This window comes from Cygnus atratus, chromosome 1 (genome assembly GCF_013377495.2).
Source record: "Cygnus atratus isolate AKBS03 ecotype Queensland, Australia chromosome 1, CAtr_DNAZoo_HiC_assembly, whole genome shotgun sequence".
Classification (NCBI taxonomy): domain Eukaryota; kingdom Metazoa; phylum Chordata; class Aves; order Anseriformes; family Anatidae; genus Cygnus; species Cygnus atratus.
Genome location: NC_066362.1, coordinates 43,712,312 through 43,733,487, shown reverse-complemented (window position 1 = coordinate 43,733,487; position 21,176 = coordinate 43,712,312). Strand labels below are relative to the sequence as shown.

The window sequence follows — 21,176 nt, the reverse complement described above, 5'->3', positions numbered from 1 at the left end:
TGCAGCATTTTTTTTTTTTTTATTTTCAATATGCTCTCACAGAGGCACAACCAGTGTTGCTCATTGGCTCAGGTTTGGCCAGTGGCAGGTCCCTTTTGGAGGGGGCTGGCACTGGCTCTTGCCTGACATGGGGCCTCTCACAGAGGCCATCCCTGCAGCCCCCCTGCTATCAACCTTGCCACATAAGCCCAGTACAAAATCTCATACCCATTTTTAGGAAGGAATAAATAATTTTTTTAATCTCGTGTTCTGGCCTGTGTTTCAACCAGATACCTTAGGACTGTTCCATGTACTTCAAGAACTCAGGGGGACAATTCAGAAACAAAGCTCAGCATCTGCTTAGCTACTTGAAAAAACAAACATATATCTGGCATTTGTAGTATTGTTTAAATTGGTAATGTCAAGACTTTTGGAGTGAGAAATAAGAAATAATATTGCTAATAGGTCCAGCATTTTTTTGCCTTTTTTTTGTGTCAAACTTCATGTTTTTTGAAAAGCACAAAGTTTATTTTCATAGTAATTGGAGCTCCTGGAGCAGTAGATCCTGGTCAAGGATCAACTCATCTTCATTATTAAGCAGGACAAGGAAGTTGAGTGTTTTGGAAAAAAAAAAAAAATACAAACATAGCTATTACTGTAATATAAAGCAGTTTTTAACTTGCCAAAATCATAGATCTTGATAAGAGCACTTGTCTGAAGTGTTTTAAGTTGCAGGTCACATTCATGGTAAATGAATGGGAAAGGAGAGCATAACTTTTCAATAGTGTTCTAGCAATTCTGAAACATGAAAGCTGGAGGGGTTAAACATTACACTGAAAGTACAGTTGATTGTTTTTATTACAGCTAAATATGCAGTGTGTGTCAGAGCTCAATCTCAGAAGGAATCAAGTTGAACAGATAAAGGTAGTCACATGAGTGGCCATGCATTTTATAACTTAGGCTGAAACATTTTCAAGGCAACAAGAATTTCTTGGGTACTGAAGGTCAATTACGCTATTAGCCTGACTGTGGTACTTGGTGGAGGAGTATCAAAGGTGGTTGGGGGAAGAACAAAATAAGGCAATGTATAACACATTGATATTTGACTCAAGGTAGGCTAACAGATTACAATATACTAACTATTGCTAACAGCTAGGGGTATTCTAGGAGACTATTGTAGACTAGACTATCCTGAGCCATGTGTTAATCTTTATTTAATAGTCTGTTATGCCTTATTCTGTTGTGTTTTGCTAGCTGTCCTTTGTCCCAGGATTTCAAACAAACAAACAAAAAACTTAACTATACGTTGTGGAAGAGGACCCTTCTTTAGCATTAGAAAGTTCTTCCTGCTTGTTTTTGATGTCTTCTTGGATTAGAAAAGCAACGGATAGTTCACCCTTAACCTTGTTCAAGATTACGTTGCCTATTCTATTATGTTGTTTTTCTAGAAGATAGTTCAGTTTTTTGTCTGAAAACATACCGTAGAGTCATGTGAATCACAGAATGGCTCAGGTTGGAAGGGACTTTAAATATCATCTACTTCCAACCCCCCTGCCGTGGGCAGGGATGCCACCCGCTAGATCAGGTTGGTCAAGGCCTCATCCAAGGCCTTGAACACCTCCAGGGATGGGGCATCCACAGCTTCTCTGGGCAACCTGTTCCAGTGCCTCACCACCCTCAGAGTGAAGGCTCACCACCCTCTAAGTGAAGGATTTCCTGCTAACCTCTAATCTAAATCTCCCCTCTTTTAGTTTAAAACCATTCCCCCTTGCCCTGTCGCTATCCGACTAAGCAAAAAGTTGTTCTCCATCTTTTCTTTTTTTTATAAGCTCCCTTTAAGTATTGAAAAGCTGCAATAAGGTTACCACAGAGCCTTATGTTTAGGTTGAGCACAGCTCTCTCAGCCTTTCACTATAGGAGAAGTGCTCAAGCGCTCTGATCAACTTTGTGGCCCTCCTCTGGACCCATTCTAACAGATCTACATCTGTCTTGTGTTGGGGGCCCCAGACCTGGATGCAGTACTCTTGGTATGTATAAGAAAGATTAGACCATTAGAAAGGGGTTAAACCATTTTCCTTAAATAATAGGATCAGAGAAGAGCATCCTCTGATTTCATGCACAGGAAAAGCTAATTGAAAGCAAAAGTCTTGAAATGATTTCATCAGAAGATTCGGAAGTTGCAGAAGCTGTATGCTGTTTAATTGAAAATCCTGAAGAAACTTCAAAATGAAGTTTAATCTAGCTGTTGCCAATATCTTATACAATCGTATTCAAATTTTCTGTTGAATTAGGGCAGTAGGAGATGGGTTATGTTGGCGAGACATGAGGCACGTTGTAGTCTGTAGGAACCCTTGTAGGTAGGTAGGTTGGAAAGAAAATGAAATGTAAAGTTGTAAGTTATACCTTGTTTGGTAGGTTGAGGAAAACTCAAAATTTAATAGAAAAAAGTAAATTCTGTCAAGGGTTAAGGAGAAGTGAATGTCAAAAAGGTCTTTGAAAGTCAGATTAAATTCATAGTCCTCAGCAGAAGCTGTTGAAACCTCAATTGATAAGTTGCACTTCCACGTCTTGCTGACCTTGTTTGCTGCTGGCTGTTATGGAAGTTTGTTCATCTGTATATTAAATGAATTCTGTCTTTGCAGTTGACTTGTTCTTATGGATCTGTGCCACGTAGCATGTTGATCATACTAATGATCTGCAGCGATTCATGGCTTTCTCACTTGTGGACTGTCTTTAATCCTTACTTCTATGTTCTCCAGGGCTTCCTTTACTGCTCTGCAGCCAAGTCTTTGTTGTGTTTCCCTGCATTTGTTCTTTACTACTTACAGTAATGGTCCCAGCTTTGACTGTGTGCTTTCTCCTCCAAACTTGGCAACTAGTGTATTCTTCTGGTTTGATCTCATATGGCCCCAACCTCACCAATTCAGTTCGTGCCCTGTCAGCTCAAAAGGGAAATGCCTGCTCTGTTAAGTACTGTGGATAATCACTTATTTTCTTTCCCTTTCATCTCCTTGTACTTAATGAAGCTGGTTCTGAGAGCCTGTGGAAAAACATCAGATTTCTCTGAAGTTCTTAACAAGCCTCCACTCTTTAGTTTACTTTGCATGATTCTCCTGGCCTCTTAGGCGAATGGCAAGTCCATAACTAAATCACTTTGCTTTCAATTGCTTTCAATTTATCCAATTAATAGTCTCCTGCTTTTTTGTACTAGTTTTTCATGTGATCTCAGGGTGTTTCATAGATTGTCATCGCTTTTCTTTTCTGTTTTTTTGGCCTTCCTCTACTGCATGTTAAGTCTTCCATTCCAAGAAGATAAAGGCAATGACTCATTGAAATCTCTAATCACTTACTCAGATCAAATTCACGTATGTCTCCAGTTGAGGCTGTTCTACCCAGCTTACCTGTTTAAGTGTTTAACTGTTTTCCTCTTCTGCATAACTTTTTTCTTTTTTAATGCTTTTGGTAGCCCGGGCTTTTTAGTTCTTAAAGCGTATCTCTATTAGTATCTTCAGTATACTTTCATCGTGTGCAGGGGAAATGAACTAACCTGGTAGCTGATTGTGCCTCGCACTGTGTGTGTTCCCTTCCTGTAAGTGATCTCAGGTCTTCAGTTAAAACTGTGTGTACTTGCCCTACTAATTTTTTCAACCTGTTGAATTCTGGCAGGTATTGTCTTAACAGACATGCAGTGGAAGGCCTGCTAGTTCAAGCTTCAAAACAACAAGCACATTGTCTCCTTCTCAAGTATCCTACTTAATTCTTAATCATTTGGCCTTGCTACCAAACATTTATTGCTTGCAGCTGTAATTCAGAATAGGCCTTTTCCCCTGCCGAGTGCATACATCTAAGGTGTGTCATGCTCCTACCCTTTCTTTCAGAAGAAGGACAGAAATTGATTTAGTCACTGCATTGTCATTGTATCTTTTTGGTATTTTGTAACTCTTTGTAGGTCCTGAAAATGGTTCCTCTTTATCTTTGTCAGCAGCTTGGTCTCAGGCATTCTTTTTATCCTTCTTGACAGGCTGTGGCTTACAGAATTTTATTTGTTGTTTATTAAGCTCACCATTTTACCATTTTCAGTATTTGAAAACCAAGTCCAGTAGTTAGAATTTGGAGTAGTTCAGGGCAACTTTGACCTTCAGTGTGGTGATAATGACATTGTCAAGGCAACCTTCCCACAGTTTGCTTGCAAACACTGTCATGGCTTGCTTTTTTGATACTTATGCATAAAACTTGAATGGATCTACTCATCTTTTCAGCTCTTGCAAAACTTTGTTATTTACAATATATTTCATAGAGATTGACGGATTTTTTTTATAATACTGGGGGAAAATGTCGTAATCTGAAAATGCTGCCAGTTGAGAAATATGATTAATCCTATCTTCTACCTTACCTAATACTGACTACTTTTCCTATGCCTTTGACTTCAATATTTTTGATACAGCTTTGTAATTCTAACTTGGAAATTCCTTCATATAAGCTAAGTACGATACAAAGTAGTGCTTAAAAGAGGTTGAAACTTCTTGCGGCTTTAACTATCTAAACAGAATGAAAACACATTTGATTTGCAACAAAGCAAGTCCTAACATTGTAGTATTTGTAGAAGAGGGGATGTCATATTCAACATACAAAATTGGAAGTAAACTGGCAGATACTGTGGCTATGCTTCGTCATGTTAAAAATGCTATCCCAGACAAAAGAAAACTACAGAACTTTGTACGAGAAACAGGTTTTTGAGTAGGCACTGTGGTTAGAGTTGGTAAGAAACGTTAAGTGTGCTGGAACAGTCTGTGTGTCAAATGCGCTGCAGAGTTTTTGTATTAATGAAAAATAATCAGGAAGAAGATGAGCTTTGCTGTGGCTCTCAAAGAAGAAAAAAATCATATCATCAGAGAACTTTTTAATGCTTGTTTTAAGCATCTCTACTCCGCCAGTCTTATTTCCTGGTTATAACATTCAATTTCATAAAAATTCTGATATAGGTTAGGTTTCTTCTGTTGCAAAATGGTGATTGTTGAGATTGATGGTTTTTTTTTCTTTTTGAAAAGGTGAGAAATAAGCTCTGGAAATAACTTCAGAGCTATCATTTGCAGATAACTTGAAGGGCTGTGAGAGAAGTGTATGAGTAACAGAAGGTGTTATTAGTTTGAACTATAGAATTCTCTGATAAAATTGAAGGACGTTCAATAAAAGTTATGAAACTACCATTTAAAATCAATAGAGGCAGTGTTTTTACAGAATTTGTATTAGACCAGTGATGTCACTGGTATGCCTGTAAGGCTGTAGTAGACAGAAATAATTAGCAATGTACCTACCTAGTGTCAGGACAAAAACAACTCGTAAGTAGTGAAGTAAGTAGTAAAATTGCTTGTAGGCAGGTGGTATATCATTGTTCATATAGCTGAGGTATCATGCGGTTTAACTTCTAGTATAATGTAACGTGCTGTCAGAGAGAGAATTTTGGAAAAAAATGTTGAAAGGTATTTTCCTCAGAAGAAGAAGCCTCTGTGCCCATCCACACTTCATTCAGAAAGCAGTTTTTCCTGATGCTGAGATGTTTACTTCAAAGAAAAAGGCATTATTTTGGAAGTACAAAGGTGATTCTATGATATTAGAGTTCTGTGCACTAGCCAATAAGTTTTTCAATACACTTCTGTATAATTTTTCATGTATAGGAACTGGTAAGTGAACTGCATGTTCATTTTATTAGGAGGTGATGATAAACTCATTTTCTTTTTTCCTGTCTAGTATGATGAATTGGTTCCTGCATCCCTGACAACCAAATATGGAGGGTTTTATATCAACACTGGTACACTGCAGTTCCGCCAGGCGTCTGACTCAGAGGATGAAGACTTTGCAGAAGATAAGAAGCATAGGCCACCTAAAGTGAGTGATTTTAATTATGCTTTTTATACAGCACTTCAAACTTAGTGGACGCTCGGGAAGATTTGATATGCTTAGGATGCCTCAAATGAAGAGACTGAAAGCAGAATGATACGCAGTATTGTTTTATGACAATCTCTGTTTTGTGGCTGTTGTATAAACACTTAGGAAATAAATCCTGACATCCACAGGTTTAGTTGTTGAAGACTGAAGTCTAATTACTTGTTGAGGCAGGTGTGCAAGTTGTGTCTATCCATCTTAAATAAGTGACATATGATTCCTGAATTTTATAAGAATTTCATTACATATGATGAAAACATAAGTTTTCTAACTGCTTTTGTAATTCTGCAGGAAAAAAAAGGATTTGAAATCGTTCCTAATATTCAGCATAACACTTAAAGCAAAATACCTATTAAAATAAATTCAGAACATAGGAGTAGCTGTGTTAGAAGTACATGTACTGTCTTTCACAAACAGCTTACTGTTCTGTGCGCTTAACTGTTTTCATAGCAGCCTGTATGGTGTTGTGATTTGGATTTGTAACTAACACAGCGTTGATAACTCAGCAATGTTTTGACTGTTGCTGCATAATGCTAGCACTGTGTGAAGGTTCTTTTTCCCTACTCAGCCTTCCCACCCAGCTTCAGCAAGTAAGCTAAGGACGGGCAAGAAGTTTGGAGGGGAGACTGCTAATGTAAATTAGTGAAAAATATGTTCCATACAATACTATATTGTACGTTTCAATGGAACTGGTAGCAAAAGAAGGTAGGGCAAGTTTGGTTTTCCCAGGTGGCTGCTGCTCACGCTGGTTGGGTATCAGTCCGCCTGTGCCTCAAAGTATTTTTCTTACTGAGAACGCTGAATTCAGTAACTTTTTTTTAAATTAATGATGGAGAATTGTCAGTAACTGCAATTGCTGCTGTAAATGCAGTTGTACTGTTTGTCTTTACACACATCAAGATATTCTTCATGACTCCAAATTGGAAAGTGTAAGGAAAACGAAAGGTTTCTTGCTGTAAAAGTGCATTAGGATGGAAGAATCATTGTCTTTTATTTAATCTGTTTTGTAGATAGCAAAGTTAAAAGAAAGTGAAGATCGTGGAATGAAGAAGCGCAAGCGGAAAGATGAAGGGACGGAAAAGGAGAAGAAGCCTCGGAAAATGAAAGTTCCTAAGCAGTTGGGGTAGGTTTCTTTCTTCAGATAAACTCTAGAATTGTGTATGAAGTTTGGATTAGAGATCACATGCGGTAGCAAGATTATCATAGCTGTTCAGGATACTGTAATGTTAAGCTATATTTAGTAGCTAACAGGTTTTGATTTTGAATTTTTTTTTTCCTTAAGTAAATCCTATGAACTAACTTTCTTCTCCCCTAAAATTCTGAATGAGTAGCTAAACAGAGAAAGATGAATTATGGAAAACATGGAAATGTTGAGTCTATGAATAGCATTATCCATCATTTTCCTACCCAGAGTTTTCTGACAGTAAGAATTGCATCTTTCTTCTCCACCTTCTAACGAAAATTAATTTCCTATCCCTAGGTTTTTATTCTGGAAAACTTCAAACATACCTTGATTATCCTGTGTGTTTCTTAACACAGGAAAGCACACAAAGGTATTCTGAGGTTAGCATGGAAGGATTAAGATGGTGCCTTCTGTAAAATTGTCCTTGAGTGAAAGTTGTCTTATTACAAATATTCAAGTTGGTATCGAAAATCTGTTGATAGTATTTTTTTTATTAAGGTGATGAGCTGGAGGGAGAGATGCTCAATTTGAGTAGTATATAGATGTTGACCCTGCATGTCAAAATTCTTAGCGGTGAAGAGAATTATTTTAACATATGCACTGTGTCTAAACTTCAAGCAACCTGACACTTGTTCATCAGTCAGAGATGCAAGTTTTAAGTGTTTTAGTAGCATCAGTCTACCTGTAAGTTTAACAACTGTGCCAACTTCTCCACAATTAAATAGAAGTCTAGAGTAAATGAGATTTACCTTAATGTACGCAAAACTTAGTGTGCCCACAAAAAAAATGTGTTGAACATGACATCACATGACAAGCAAGGGTTTGAGATGATTGGTAGAAGAGTCTGAAGATGGAAACACAAAGTACTTGTTTACTGTTGCTAACTTTTTAATTGCGCTAAACTCCCAAATTTTTCAAGGCCTTTGTCACCTTTAGCAAAGTCACATGCATTCTAATGAAAGATTTCTTTCCTCTACAGAGTAATGGCCTTAAATTCACACAAGTCTGAAAAGAAGAAAAAGAAATTTTATAAAGACTCACTCTCTCTGGCTGCCATGATCCGTAAATTTCAAAAGGAGAAGGAAGCCATGAGGAAGAAGGAATCTAGTCCAAAACCTCCAGTGACTATTGCAACCTCTACCCCTAGTAAAATTCCTTCTTCCTCTCTCAGTGCAGGAAATGATATCTCTGACTTGAATCTTAGGATCAATGATCCTGTCCTCTCCATTTTTGGTAGCACAAATGAACGTGAGCTCCTGCAAGAAGCTGAAAGTGCCCTGGAGATGTTGGGAGACATTGACTTTGACAAGTTGCTTGATGGCACTTCTGATGGCAGCCCAGTATCTGAGCTGTCAGGAGAAAATGGAAATGTCACTCAGGCAACCTACACCTCTCAGGTCATGACACCCAAGCAGGTGCCTGCCCTCCCAGAAGGTCTGCCTATGCTACTTGAAAAGCGCATTGGAGACCTTCGAACAGTAAGTATGAACTCAATGATGAGGGAATGCGTTCAAGGATCTGAGATAATGAGGAAGACTAATTAGGGTCTGAGTTACCATCCTTGAATTGCTGGTTGAAATGCTAAAAAATGTAGAATGGATCTTAATGTCAGTCTTAATGGTTGTATTTATACTCCTGAAAATGGGCACAGATGATGCAGGTCAATTGTTGAAGCAGTGTTTATTTCAGAGGAGACAAGGTTTTCTACTAAATCTTGCATGTACAAGAACTTGTGATGTTTTTTCCAGAATGGGAATATCAGTGTTATTTTAACTTGAATTATTAGTTGGTAAAATGAATTTGTGCTTCCTCACTTAGTTTTGAGGAAGAAACCCAAAATACTATTGCAGCTTGTGATCTAATGTCAGTCTGGAATTCTGCCTTTGTAACACAAAATGATGTTAACTTGACAGTTTAAAAGGAGAAAAATATTTTCTTTTGGAAAGTTGGAATGGAGCCCAAACTACTCAAATATTAATAAAAAGTATTAAATTCCCAGCTTACAAACATTCCTACAACTTATTGAAAGGGGTCAGAGCTGTTAAGGTATTATATGCTCCTTGTTTCAGTTGTGGATGTTATCTTAAGTTGAGAATAAATTTGTTGTTTGATTGTTCAGATTCTGATTTTATCTATTAAGCTTTTCCTTACTCAGAATAAAGTGCAGCTTTTCCTTACTCAGAATAAGTTTTGTAGTAGTAGTTGAACTTACTTTTTTCCATTAAAATAGTTAAACAGTAGCAGAGCTTGCTTTGCTACCACTTAAAGTAACGATAACCTTAATGCTTATCTTAGCTGTATGTAAACATTTTATAATGTTCTTAGATGTTTTAAAATATACTTGTCTAAATACAGACAAGGATTAGTATTCTCTGAAATTAGATGATTTTTGCCTACCTTTGAATTTTCAGATTCTTTGCTGTGAATGAACAATAAGTTTCTAGCAAAACAGCAGTAGAACTGGTTTAGACCAAGAATAAGGAAGTGTTAGTGGCCTTCCCAAAATTCATGCTGCTTCACTGCTTTTAAAATAAATAAAAAACAGACGCAGTTGGAAAAAAGCTTTAATTCAGTGGTGCTTGGAAAACCCAACTCTACAGTCTTCTACTTTTGAGCATGTTTTCTGAAAGTTTGGCCCTTGGTGAGCAGAGCAAGTTTATGTGTAGACTTGGGGAAGAACTAGACTGTAATGACTTAAGGGTTGCAACTTCCTTACCTTCTACAAATTGCCATCAACAGACATTATCAGTGAGAGAGAAAAATCTTTTTAGAAAGGAGAAAAAAGAAAAATGGTTCCTGTACAGTTTTTTCTAGACACTTATCAGTCTCATACCTTTAGTGCTCTTTAATGCAAAGAAAGTTAAGAATCTGTAGCCAAAAACCTGTGTTCCATGAATGGAGATGTTAGATATTTAGATAAGATAAAAAAATAAAATAAAATTAGAAAGCCACTGGCTGTATATAATGAACACTTCCTGACCTCTTCTTGTAGATTAATGTCTTCTGGTTCCCTCAGCGTGCAATTCTGAACTACAGACAGCATTGCACACAAGCAGAGAAGTAATAGATTGGCTACTTTCTATTGTGATGGTAGCTGTCAAGATAATCTGTGGAACAAAAAAAAAAACATTGATAGCAATGTGTTTCTTGAGTCTGCTGGTGTTGTTTGCTTCAAAGACCAGCAACACTATTAAGTACAATAGCATAATGATGAAATTAGCTTTAAGATCTCCCTGGGACTGAAATGTCAAAGCACCTTTCCTTCCACTTTCTATAAACCATAAAGTAACAATCCTTGTTTTAATTATCCTGAAAGATACTGGATTTAATACTTTCAAACTTGTCTTTTTGGTATCTTTATCGCTTGTAAACACCTATAACCTTTCTTATTTTTTTAGCAGAGCAAATGCTTCAGTAATCTTAAAACAGATAGTACCGTCCCCTCAGCAGCTGACTGTACAGTAGAAAGTAGTGAGCGGAGTGCAGTCCTTACAGGAACTAAAAAAACTCTGGTATACGTTCATGTCTGAAATGGTAAAGCATTCAAGACGATTGGTTACCTTACAGTTTCTGATGGAGCAACAGACCCCTGTTTCCCTGTGCAGTATAGAGTTTACATTCCTAGAAAATACTTTAATTTCAAACATACATGGGTCATTTACAGAGAGTAAGAACAGTAAGTATTTAATAGTAATAAAGGAATATGGTCAAGTTAATGCTTGAATTTTTAGTTTTTAGCTATGTTGTCACAAGTTGATAACTAAAAATTTTTAAAGACAAGATTAAAGAGCCTTTTTAATTTGAATATTCAGCCACATAGCATGTTGACTGCCTCTAATGTTTATCAGTCAGTATGATGATACCACACTTGCATGCATATCCTTTTCTAGCCCTTCAAATACTCATGCTCTCATCCCAGTGCTAGAATATCTTAAGACAACAAGCTTCTCAGTGTTCTTTCTCTTGACTTTCATAAATTTGCAGAGTGAAGCGACATTGGAGAGGAGATTTTACTGATTTTTGTTGAACTGTTGAACAGTATAGGGAATTGATTTGGCTTTTTCACATGAGCTGTCATGGTTTGTGGAAAATCTAAGTGATAGGAGCAAAAATGGTAATTCTGCATGGGCATTCCTGAGAGACCAGGAAAAACTTCAAATAAAGGAAGTATGTGTAGGAGTAATCTTGTTTTTTTTTTCCATCTCATAAGTCAGGAAAAGACCAGAGAGGAATACAAAAGAGTTAGTGGGACAGAGATTTTCCAGTTTTCACTCCTAGTCTAAAGATAGATAGTATGCTGGACAGCACCAGAAAAGAGGGATGATGCAAGGGAATTGTGTAGAAATTGCAGGATTGAGATGGATCTAAGAAAGCTGGAAAGCTGTAACTGGGCAAGGCACATAACAGACAAACAAAGGAAGAGAGTAGGAAAGTGTTGATGAGTCATACAGGCAAGAGCATCAAGCAATGCTCCTCCTTTTAAAGTCATCAGTGATAATGATGTTGCTGGCTCTAAGCTAATAGAACAGCTTTTCTGTTTTTTTCCCTTCATGGTTATTGAAAAGACTAGTATGTTAACATCAGTGATCCAGACAGAATCTAAATAGAATGATTGCTTGCACTAGAACAAGGAGTTTCTATTTGAATATAATAGTAATTCTCACCTCTTTTCTAAATAGCTGAGTGTAGTAAGGTTTTTCCAAATTTAAGAAGAAAAAATAAGGAATGATATAGCTGTAAAAGTAAAGATACAAATGTTTTTGGGATAAAATGAGCTCTATGAACTTTTGAATGTTCTTTATTGCTGTATTTTCAGGCCGCCAAGATGTTTGATGAAGAAGGCAGGAAGAAGTTTTTCACACAAGACATGAATAATATTCTGCTGGAGTAAGTGCTTATCTGTACAACCTTCCCTTTTTGGAAATGGGGTGAAAGGAAAAGTACAGAAGAGGAAGTATTAATGAGGTTGTTCCAACAAAGCCATTAAAAGTCAATGAAGGTAGATCAGTCTAAGCTAGTTACTAGCTAAAGAGATTTATATATGAATACAGCTCCTGTCATGACTATCTGTCTGTCTTTATCCACTGTAAAGTGTTTTGTAGTGCCCTATGTCCTTGACTTCATGTGTAAAATTCAACAAAATTGCCATTTTTTCTTCCTGTCCCACATCTTCATAAATCAAAACATCTTCAGCTTTCATGAAGAAAAATGCTGACTATTCTTACTCTGTAATCCTTCAACTAAACATTTAATATAGAGGGTTCTATGCTCTTAATAATATTAAAGAACAAAAAAGTAACCTCTAGAAGACAAGCAGCCAAAATTTTATCAAGATTGATGTGTGATGGTGGGAGTAAATACAATTCGTAAATACAATATTCAACGTTGCCAGGGAAGTATGTATTTGAAAGTCTTTTTTGAGTGGTTTCTTGCCATTAAGACTTCCTCCTTTGCTCAAAATTTAGTTTAACATATCTAAAAATATGTCCCAAGCTGCTATTTCTAGTATGCATAGCTAAAACCTGTTATGCATACAAAGCTTCCTTAGGTTTTTGTTCAGTTGTCATCTTCATCTTGGAGTACCTCACTGGTTGGCTGTCTCTTGTTTGTTTGTCAGTATTGAGCTACAGTTACAGGAGATAAATCCTGCCATCCGCAATGGAGTGTACTCTCACCTTGAGGCTTTTGTGCCATGCAATAAGGACACACTGATAAAGCGTCTGAAGAAGTTACACCTCAATGTCCAGGTAATGGGGGGGAGCGTAGCTCCAGTGTGAGTCAGTTATGTAACAGTAAGGAAAGAATGCAGAAGAGAAGAGCAACAGCCCCCACTGTCTCCGATAAAGCAAAAGATTTTGGAACAGTTGCTAGATCAGCATAAATACTTTTTTTCCTGTGTGAGTGCTCTTGTCACTACTTAAAGAACAAATATTTTAAGTATTTCAGACCTTTCTATTTGAGAATGGAATGCTTTCATCTTGAAAGCTGGACACAGGGTAGATATCAAAGTAAAAGAACTAGAAAGCCATAATAATCAAGGTTATGACAAGCTAAAATTGCTATTGCATTCATACATTTTTGTGCCAAGAAAAAAAGGGTGGATTGATAATAGATGACCAGCCTATATTATTTGTGCAAATATACTTCTTTTATGGCTAAGTCTCACAAGTGCTTTATATCTCATTTGCAGTTGCTTTTTCCTTAAAGAGTGTGTGTTCCTCTCAAATGAAAAGAGGTATCTGTGATTTGAAGTATCCTGACCTGGTTCTTTAGATGAGAATCAGGTCTAAATCTTGCAGAGGATCTGATGATCGTGTATGCAGAGAACTCAGTCTGCTTAGAGGGAATACGGTTTCATACGCTATTTCTAAATTAAGCGTTAAGATATAATAGCATATAGCATCCTAGTTCTTCTCAGGAAACAGTTATGACTAAGAATGTGAAGTTAGATGTGGGAAGATAATTTAAAACATGTAGGGAAGTGTATAGTACGATATCACTTTAATGTTTGGAGTTCTTAATATTTGGAGATGATTCTATAAATGGTCCTTACTTTTGAGGTATGTAAATTACATTTAATAATAATAATAACCTATACACAGACAATAATAATCCAATACATAGATTTTCATCATTACTGAGATGTTTTTATACCACAGAGGTTTTGGGGGAGACTTGATTGATCAGATATTTATTTGCAAGTGTTGAGATGCTCATCAGTCAAGTCATCTTGCTTTTTACCTCAAGTTTTCTTCCCTATTTTGATTAGAAAGGATTATTTAATGAGATTGTGTCATAATGTTTTGGGATATTCGTGACTTGTTTCCTTGTGCCTATCCTTCATCGTTTCTGGTCTCAAGATTTCATTAGTTGTATGAGAAATTTCAAGTATATGCATTTCTATAACACTGGTGCACCTCACAGGATTCAGGTGTCACGTGGGCAAGTACTGCTGCAGTCAATAGCTAGTACTGGAAATATTGCCTGTTGGGAGTGAGGGGAAAATTTCTGTGAAACTTTCTGAAAAGACCTTTACATTACATCTAATAGGACTACTTCAGTGTTTCTTTTTTTCACAGGATGACCGCTTGAGAGAACCACTGCAAAAGTTGAAACTGGCTGTCAGTAATGTCATGCCTGAACAGTTATGCAAATACCAAGAGGATTGTCAGGCCCGCAATCAAGCTAAGAATGCTAAGTAGGTATTTCTGGAGTCTGTACATTTCCATTCTAGAGTTTACCCGGAAGTTTGTCTCCATGTTGTTCATTCTCTGAGTTCTGCCAAGTACTCAGCTGCCGTTTACAGGTGCCTGTAAGTTGAGTTGTGCAAAGTAGTTAGTATTATCTAAGTGATGTTATCACCGGACTTCAGAAAGAAATCCCATTAACTGAATGAAATAGATCTTGAGGGAAAGAAATTGTGAACTGTGAGAAGGATACCAGAGATACCCAGTGTGATGGATTATTGGAGGGAAAGTAGGAGGATGGTGTGTTCAGGTTCACGGTTATCTTTTGTTCCTTTATATTGCAGTTGTTTCCGTAAGAGTTAGCTGACTTTAGACTTGGAGAAGCATTAGTAGATTGATCAGCATCCTTGGCAACATCCATACAGTGTGTCCTTTTCACTTGTACTTGTCTTTGAGGACCGTGAAGCAGTGAGGAGGGCAAGATGAGCTGTTTACCCTTTCAGGAAGGGTATAATGAGAATCTGAAGACAGGTCTCTTTTTTACTAACATTTAATACAACACTCCTCTAATTAAATGTTTTGTCTGTAGTAGTACACCTGTAAAGTAAACAACTGTTCTAAATGTAGGTTGCAAGCAGAAGATGAACGAGAGAAGAATGGATCAGAGGAAGATGATGATGAGAAACCTGGAAAGAGGGTTGTGGGGCCCAGAAAGAAGTTTCATTGGGATGACACAGTGAGGTGAGACAAAACTACCTTTGCCATCAAAGTTTTTCACTGACTTCATACAGGTTTGTGTGTGTTTTTATAACATGGTGGTGTTTAATAAATAATTGTTCTCAGAAGTACATTCTGAAGAGCATCACAGATTCTTATCTGACATGCTGAATTCTCTGTTTCCTTAGAGTAGATTTTACTGAAAATTGAGATTATCTAGATTTCAACAATTTTAAGCAGGCAGAGCCCTCTAACTTAGAACTTGCATGGGAAATTATTAATTTAATTTTAAAACAAGTATAAATATTGAAAGGGGCTGTTGGGCTTCTCACATTGAATTTTTTTTCATCCATAGTATGTTAAGACAGTAGGGAAGCAATCTTCATGGAATATATGTATGTATAATGGAATAAATATTATATCTGTATAAAACAGTATAACTTGGGCTGACCTGAAGGGAGCCATACTTAATCATGAGATATGTAAATTCGTTTTTTTCATTCACAAGGCTTAGAAGGGTCAATGTTACTTAATTGTGTGCACTTTTATATCTTTAAGGACAGTAAAAGACAGCATCCTTGTCAGAAAGAATATTGTGTTGGAATAATTCAGTGTAGTGTGGATTTCACTTGCTTTCATATCACAGACATTTTCCATCTTAAATGAGATGAAGGTAATTGTGAGCAAAGTGAGAGAAGATGTTTCAGTTACGAGGCAATGACAAAGATGTAAAACTAATTAAATGATGGTGAGGATGAAAAGAGATGAACCATGTGGTCTGCTGGAAACAGCAGCAGATCATACCAGTTGTAGTAGCAACTTATACAGTGGTAAAGTTTAAAAAAAAAAAATTTAGAGAGAAAAGAGTTGAACTCTTTCTACGACTGCCAGTGGACAGCAGCTATACAGCATCAGTGCTTCTATTTCTCAGTCTTTTTGCTGAACTTTTGAAAAGATTGTTTCTTTCAGTATATCTATTGTATTTCTTTCTGCAGGTCTCTGTTGTGTAATCTTGTTAAGATCAAGCTGGGATGCTATGAGCTAGAGCCAAATAGAAGTCAGTCTGCTGAAGATTACCTCAAAACCTTTATGGAAACAGAAGTGAAACCACTTTGGCCTAAAGGCTGGATGCAGGCAAGGTAAGATACCTGTTTTTTATATTTATTCCTTTTGGTGTTAAACTGCTTCTTGAGCCTTATTTATTGAGATAGGTTTAAACAACATTAAAGTATACTGTTGATTCAAAACTTCAAAATATGTCAGTGGAAATAGAATATTTAAAAAAAAAGAGTGAAAGTTTTTAAGAAATTAGATTTGTCATCTTTGCAAGCCCAAGAGCTGAAAAAATGCTGTTTTTCTTGGAGAACTATTGCTTTTGTCATCTGTTGGATACTTAATTTGCTGGAGTTCATAACATAGTCCATGATGCTTCCTTGAAGGGAAATACTGAGACAGAGAAAAGGGTAACTGGAAAGTTTTTCCTGTGATGTAAAATGATAAAGCCATGTTGTTGGTATGCTTTTAATAGTCTGATAATGCAATGTGATTTAGACTTTAGAATTATGAGTGGGAACTTCGAGGCTGGATTTTAAAAAACATTTAAGATTTTAAGATTTTTATCTTATTTTGTGTATGCATTTAGGATGCTCTGATGCTATGGTTCAAAATAAATCAGCTTCTTGATGAAAACTTACACTTGATTCCTAACAACTTGTTAAGAGAACAACGGTGCAAAGGGGGAAGAATAAAGTGGGAGCAATAGTAATCAAGCAACAGAACTGTTGGCCTCAAAGCATAAGTGTCAGCCATCTCCTTATAGCGTGTTAAGCTTGATGGTTAGAATGGGAACATATACCATCGTTCCTTTCAGCGGTTCTGCCAGAAAGGTGGATGTTCTCATTTGTCAGTGGAAGTAAAAGAACTTCTTTGTTTGTTTTAAGACCTCACAGCATCTGTACTGGACTTGCTTCTGACAGGTTCAAAATACAATGTGATATATATATATATATATATATATATATATATATATATAAATATAAATATAAGCAGAAGGTAAAACCTCTCCTCACCTCTTATGGGAGGGGTTTTACCTTCTGCTTAGATCCAAGTTGCTTTCACAGTATGGCTGAGTTTGGAAGGGACTGCTGGAGCTCTTCTGCTCAAACTCAGCTGCTCAAACAGAACCAGCTGGAGCCCAGGACCACTATGTTCAGGTGGCTTTTGCACAACTGTTCTAAGCAACCTGCTTTCTGTCTAAAAGCATGTTTCAAGCAGTAGTAAGCAACTTTGAAACAGGCAATGACCAAAATAAAATGAATTGGTCAAAAAGAAAAGTTTGTCAGAAGTTGTGATGTGAGAAACAGAATTCTGGCTATAAAGCATACTAAGTAAATAATTTTCAATGAATTGGGTATGTAGGAAATAAACTTGTTTTTAAATCCTTTTTCTGTGAGGTAATAGTAAAAGTATCTTTCTTGGCAGACAGAGGCTATCTCAGTAATTGGGGGAAATGATGTTACAACATGGTATTGTAAATAAATTTCTACAGAAATGGTTCTAGATCCTCTGGTTGGGGGAGTACTCTCCCCTGCTTTCTATTTAGGAAGTGACCTGTCAGAACTTGTAGGTAGTTGTGCATGGAAAGAGGAAAAGCAAATATTTCCTGTTGTCTCAGTGATGACTCCTAATACAGCATGTGTTGTTCATATGCTGGATTCACATTTATTTTGGGGGCGATGCTAGAGTAGAGATCATGCTGAAGGCTTATAATTTTTAACCTTTATATATGGCCTTGTGTAAGAAGAAACTATGTGAAATGGAGAAAAAAATCAGTAGGTCATTTTTAACGTGAAATGCCTGTGTATTTCCTAGGGAATGCTTACTAACAAGAGTAGGCCTATACTACTAGAACTTCGTGAGCTCAGACCAGAGGAAAATTTTCTTGCTCTTCCAAAGTTAACTGTATTACATTCCACATACTTTATTGTAGAAGCATGAGGTATAGATATAACTGTGAACTGCACCAAGTTCATTTCTTCATGTGTATCACAACTGTAGTGTTGCTTTGTCACATTACTTTCCTGTGTATAACTTTCATACTCAGCCTCCTAAGATTCTTTTACTGATATTCATGGATTTAAAGAAATTCTTCTTGTCCTTAAGGATTTCAAAGCTTTTTCAGATAACGTAACCCACTTTTAAGTGGGTTGTGTATTCATTCCACATCTGTTTTTAAAAATGCCTGCAATATAAATATGTGTATGTTTAAAAGAAGTCAAAAGAACAGGAAGTTTTTTTCCTTTTAATTCCAAGAGTTTCTCTTCTTTTGAGGTCTTGCAAGTGGGCTTGCAGCGAATTTATTTCTTACAGGTCGAATAGCACACTTGAAATCACGTCACAGAGGCAATCTCATCCTGACCTCTTTCATCAGCTGTTATAGCTTAAATATACGTATGCAGTGGAGTGATTGTTTTTTAAGTGTGTTCTTGCTGCCTTTCTTTGTACTGTATCTTTGACTTCTGTTCCTGTGGCAGTTATGCTTTGCCTTAAACCTTTAAGGATAATGTTAGAAATTACTGATGCCTGGGATGCCCCCAAAATGAAAAAGATCGAGGAGTAGACAAAGCACCGGGCAGAAGGCATGGAGGAAAATACTTTGGTGAAGCCAGATGGGTCAGAAAGTGGCATGTGGAACTTGTAATGAGGAAAGTTCCTTTTGTTTTCTTATGTTTTTCATAGGCATTCAGTAGTCTTTGATGGGGAGCAATGTAATACAGATATGAGATTTGTAGATACCTGTTTTTTCAGAATTGTTGCAGCTCTACAGGATGTGTTTTCGGTGGTGAAAAGCTCTTGTTTAGACAGCTGTTCATGATGTGATCAGCACGATGGCAGTGATGTAGGAAAATCTTGTCTATTTTAGTTTGCCTACCTGGAAGTAGGGAAGGGGGAGTGAGTTTTCATTAACTGTCCATTTATAGCTGCATTTGGATAGCAAGCTGTAGTATAGATGCAGGTCAGGAATTGTTCTCACTTCCCAGAGCAGGAGTTGCTAACATTATCATGGCAACTCCTGTCACTCATGGAGCTGTATCACTGGCTCTGTAGTAAAGTATGTGTGTAAATACAGTGTAATTGAAGTCACAGAAATGGTACACAATGACCTATACAAAATATTGAAGACAACTAGGCACAAGCTTGTTTCCTGTGTTCTAACTTTACTATAGTAAGCTTTAAAAAAAAAAAACAACAACACAACCTACAAAACCCAAACCTGTGTTCAACATGTAAACATGCATGTAGAAGAGTTTGCAATAATGCTTAATTGGGTATTTTAAATATTTTTTTAGCCCTTGAGGACAGAATTCAAAATGTTATTCTGTCCTGCTGAAGGAGGTGGTACTGTATTACGTAAACTTCTTTGTGGCCATTGACACACGTATTTTGAATGTATGCTTAACCATTTTTTATTTATCCTTCTTCTGTTTATGCCTGTATCTGCATCATGGTAGTAATACAGACAAACCACCTGCTGGCTACTTTGGGGACAGACAATCAAAGGATTCTTCTAAAAATTCAAGTGTACTTGTGTATGAGGTGGTTGTATGTTGACTGTCCCTGTAGAATCACCTTACATTTCTTTTCTCACCACTCTTCCAGGATGCTTTTTAAAGAAAGTCGGAGTGTTCACAATCACCTCACTTCTGCTCCGTGAGTATAGTATTGACAACTTACTAATATCTTTAGTTCATAGTATCTCTTCCCATCTTCACGTAATCTCTTTTTGGACAGAGGGGAGAGAAGGGAAATACTTCGGGATTTGTTTGAAGCCATTTAAAATGTTGATAAATGTGATTGTTTAATTTAGGCTTATACCTATAATGTTCTTGTGGTATTGTACTTTAACTTGATTTTGAAGTGGCTAGATAACTTAGGTGGATGTTTTTGTGGACTAACACCTTCTCAAATTATTCCAAAGCACTATGTACTGCCTAAATTTTGCTTTGCAGCATCTTACATTGAACCCAGCACTTTCTACCTTTCATTTTCTTAATAAGTCTCTGTAGCTCCAGTAGGTTGTGTATCTTAGTGAAATTTTACCTTCTAGATTTTCAGACAATGCCACAGCCCTCTCAGGAGCTACCCTCGCTTAAACAGAATTCAAATAACCAATTACAGCTTTGAATACCACCCAAATTACAACTCTCTTGATAGCTAAGATTAACATAGGATATTTTTCTACATAATGGCAAAACTGAGCCGTGGTCCATCTACAGAAAGGTCTTTTTAACCAGGTATGCTCCTAGTTGCTTAGAAAAGAGGACTGAAAGAGCTGTGAAGTGTTAATCTGGTGATCCTTTTGAAGAAATAGAAATAGGCAAGATGTGGAATGTCTAAATTCTAAGATGAAGCAGACAACTAATAGTCTTCAGTACTGTCTTTGCTTGCATAACTGAAGTTGGTCCTATGGTGTTCACTTACACTGGAGGGGGAGGAGGAACCAAAACTGGAACCTTGCTAAATGGCTTGCTGCAACAAACAGAATTTAGGTATGCTGTTTCACAGTTGACAAGCAACAAAACACTTGTCAGGAAAAAAAATGGGTTTGTGGTTTGAAATATAAATGAGAGCATAAAGTATATCCCTTCCTCAGTGACAAAAACAGCAATATAAGGTGAAGTAGTATGACTGTTATAGGTATCGTCAGTTCAGATAAAGCTCTGTTAAGATAAATTCCTAAGATTGTGAGAGGCTGAAATGCCTTGATGCTTTGAAGCTTCTCTAAATTGAGAAAGTACAAAACAAGTATCTTAACTTTTGATATACATCAGGTTATATCAGCAATTCAGTGAATTTTGCATCTAACTTATATAAAGATACATGACAACAATGGATTAACCATGTGCTTGTCCCCCACCCTTTATTTTAAGAGATTTTTTTCTATTTCAAGAATGCTTTATTATAAAAGCTTGACCACAGTAGTTATCCTTCTAGTTTACTGAGATATAATCAGGGTGACAGTTGAAACTAAAATTACTTGCCCTTCTTTTGTCTTCTAATGCACATTTATCTCCTCTGCTTTCTTCTGATTTAGGGCAAAGAAGAAGGTGATTCTGGCACCTAAACCCAAAGCGAAGGTAAATGTCTGACTTTTATGTGACCATTTG

General features: G+C 36.8%; 1 protein-coding gene across 1 annotated transcript in view; it reads left to right on the top strand.

Moving 5' to 3' along the window:
* The window catches only part of UBN2 (ubinuclein 2), a 55,614-nt gene that overhangs the window by 18,204 nt on the left and 16,234 nt on the right, over positions 1–21,176 (top strand). The window contains exons 4-13 of the mRNA XM_035544309.2: positions 5,728–5,865; positions 6,933–7,045; positions 8,085–8,583; positions 11,922–11,992; positions 12,723–12,852; positions 14,185–14,303; positions 14,920–15,033; positions 16,005–16,148; positions 19,669–19,719; positions 21,104–21,146. Coding sequence (XP_035400202.1) covers positions 5,728–5,865; positions 6,933–7,045; positions 8,085–8,583; positions 11,922–11,992; positions 12,723–12,852; positions 14,185–14,303; positions 14,920–15,033; positions 16,005–16,148; positions 19,669–19,719; positions 21,104–21,146 — 1,422 coding nt within the window. The remainder of the gene's footprint in view (positions 1–5,727; positions 5,866–6,932; positions 7,046–8,084; positions 8,584–11,921; positions 11,993–12,722; positions 12,853–14,184; positions 14,304–14,919; positions 15,034–16,004; positions 16,149–19,668; positions 19,720–21,103; positions 21,147–21,176) is intronic.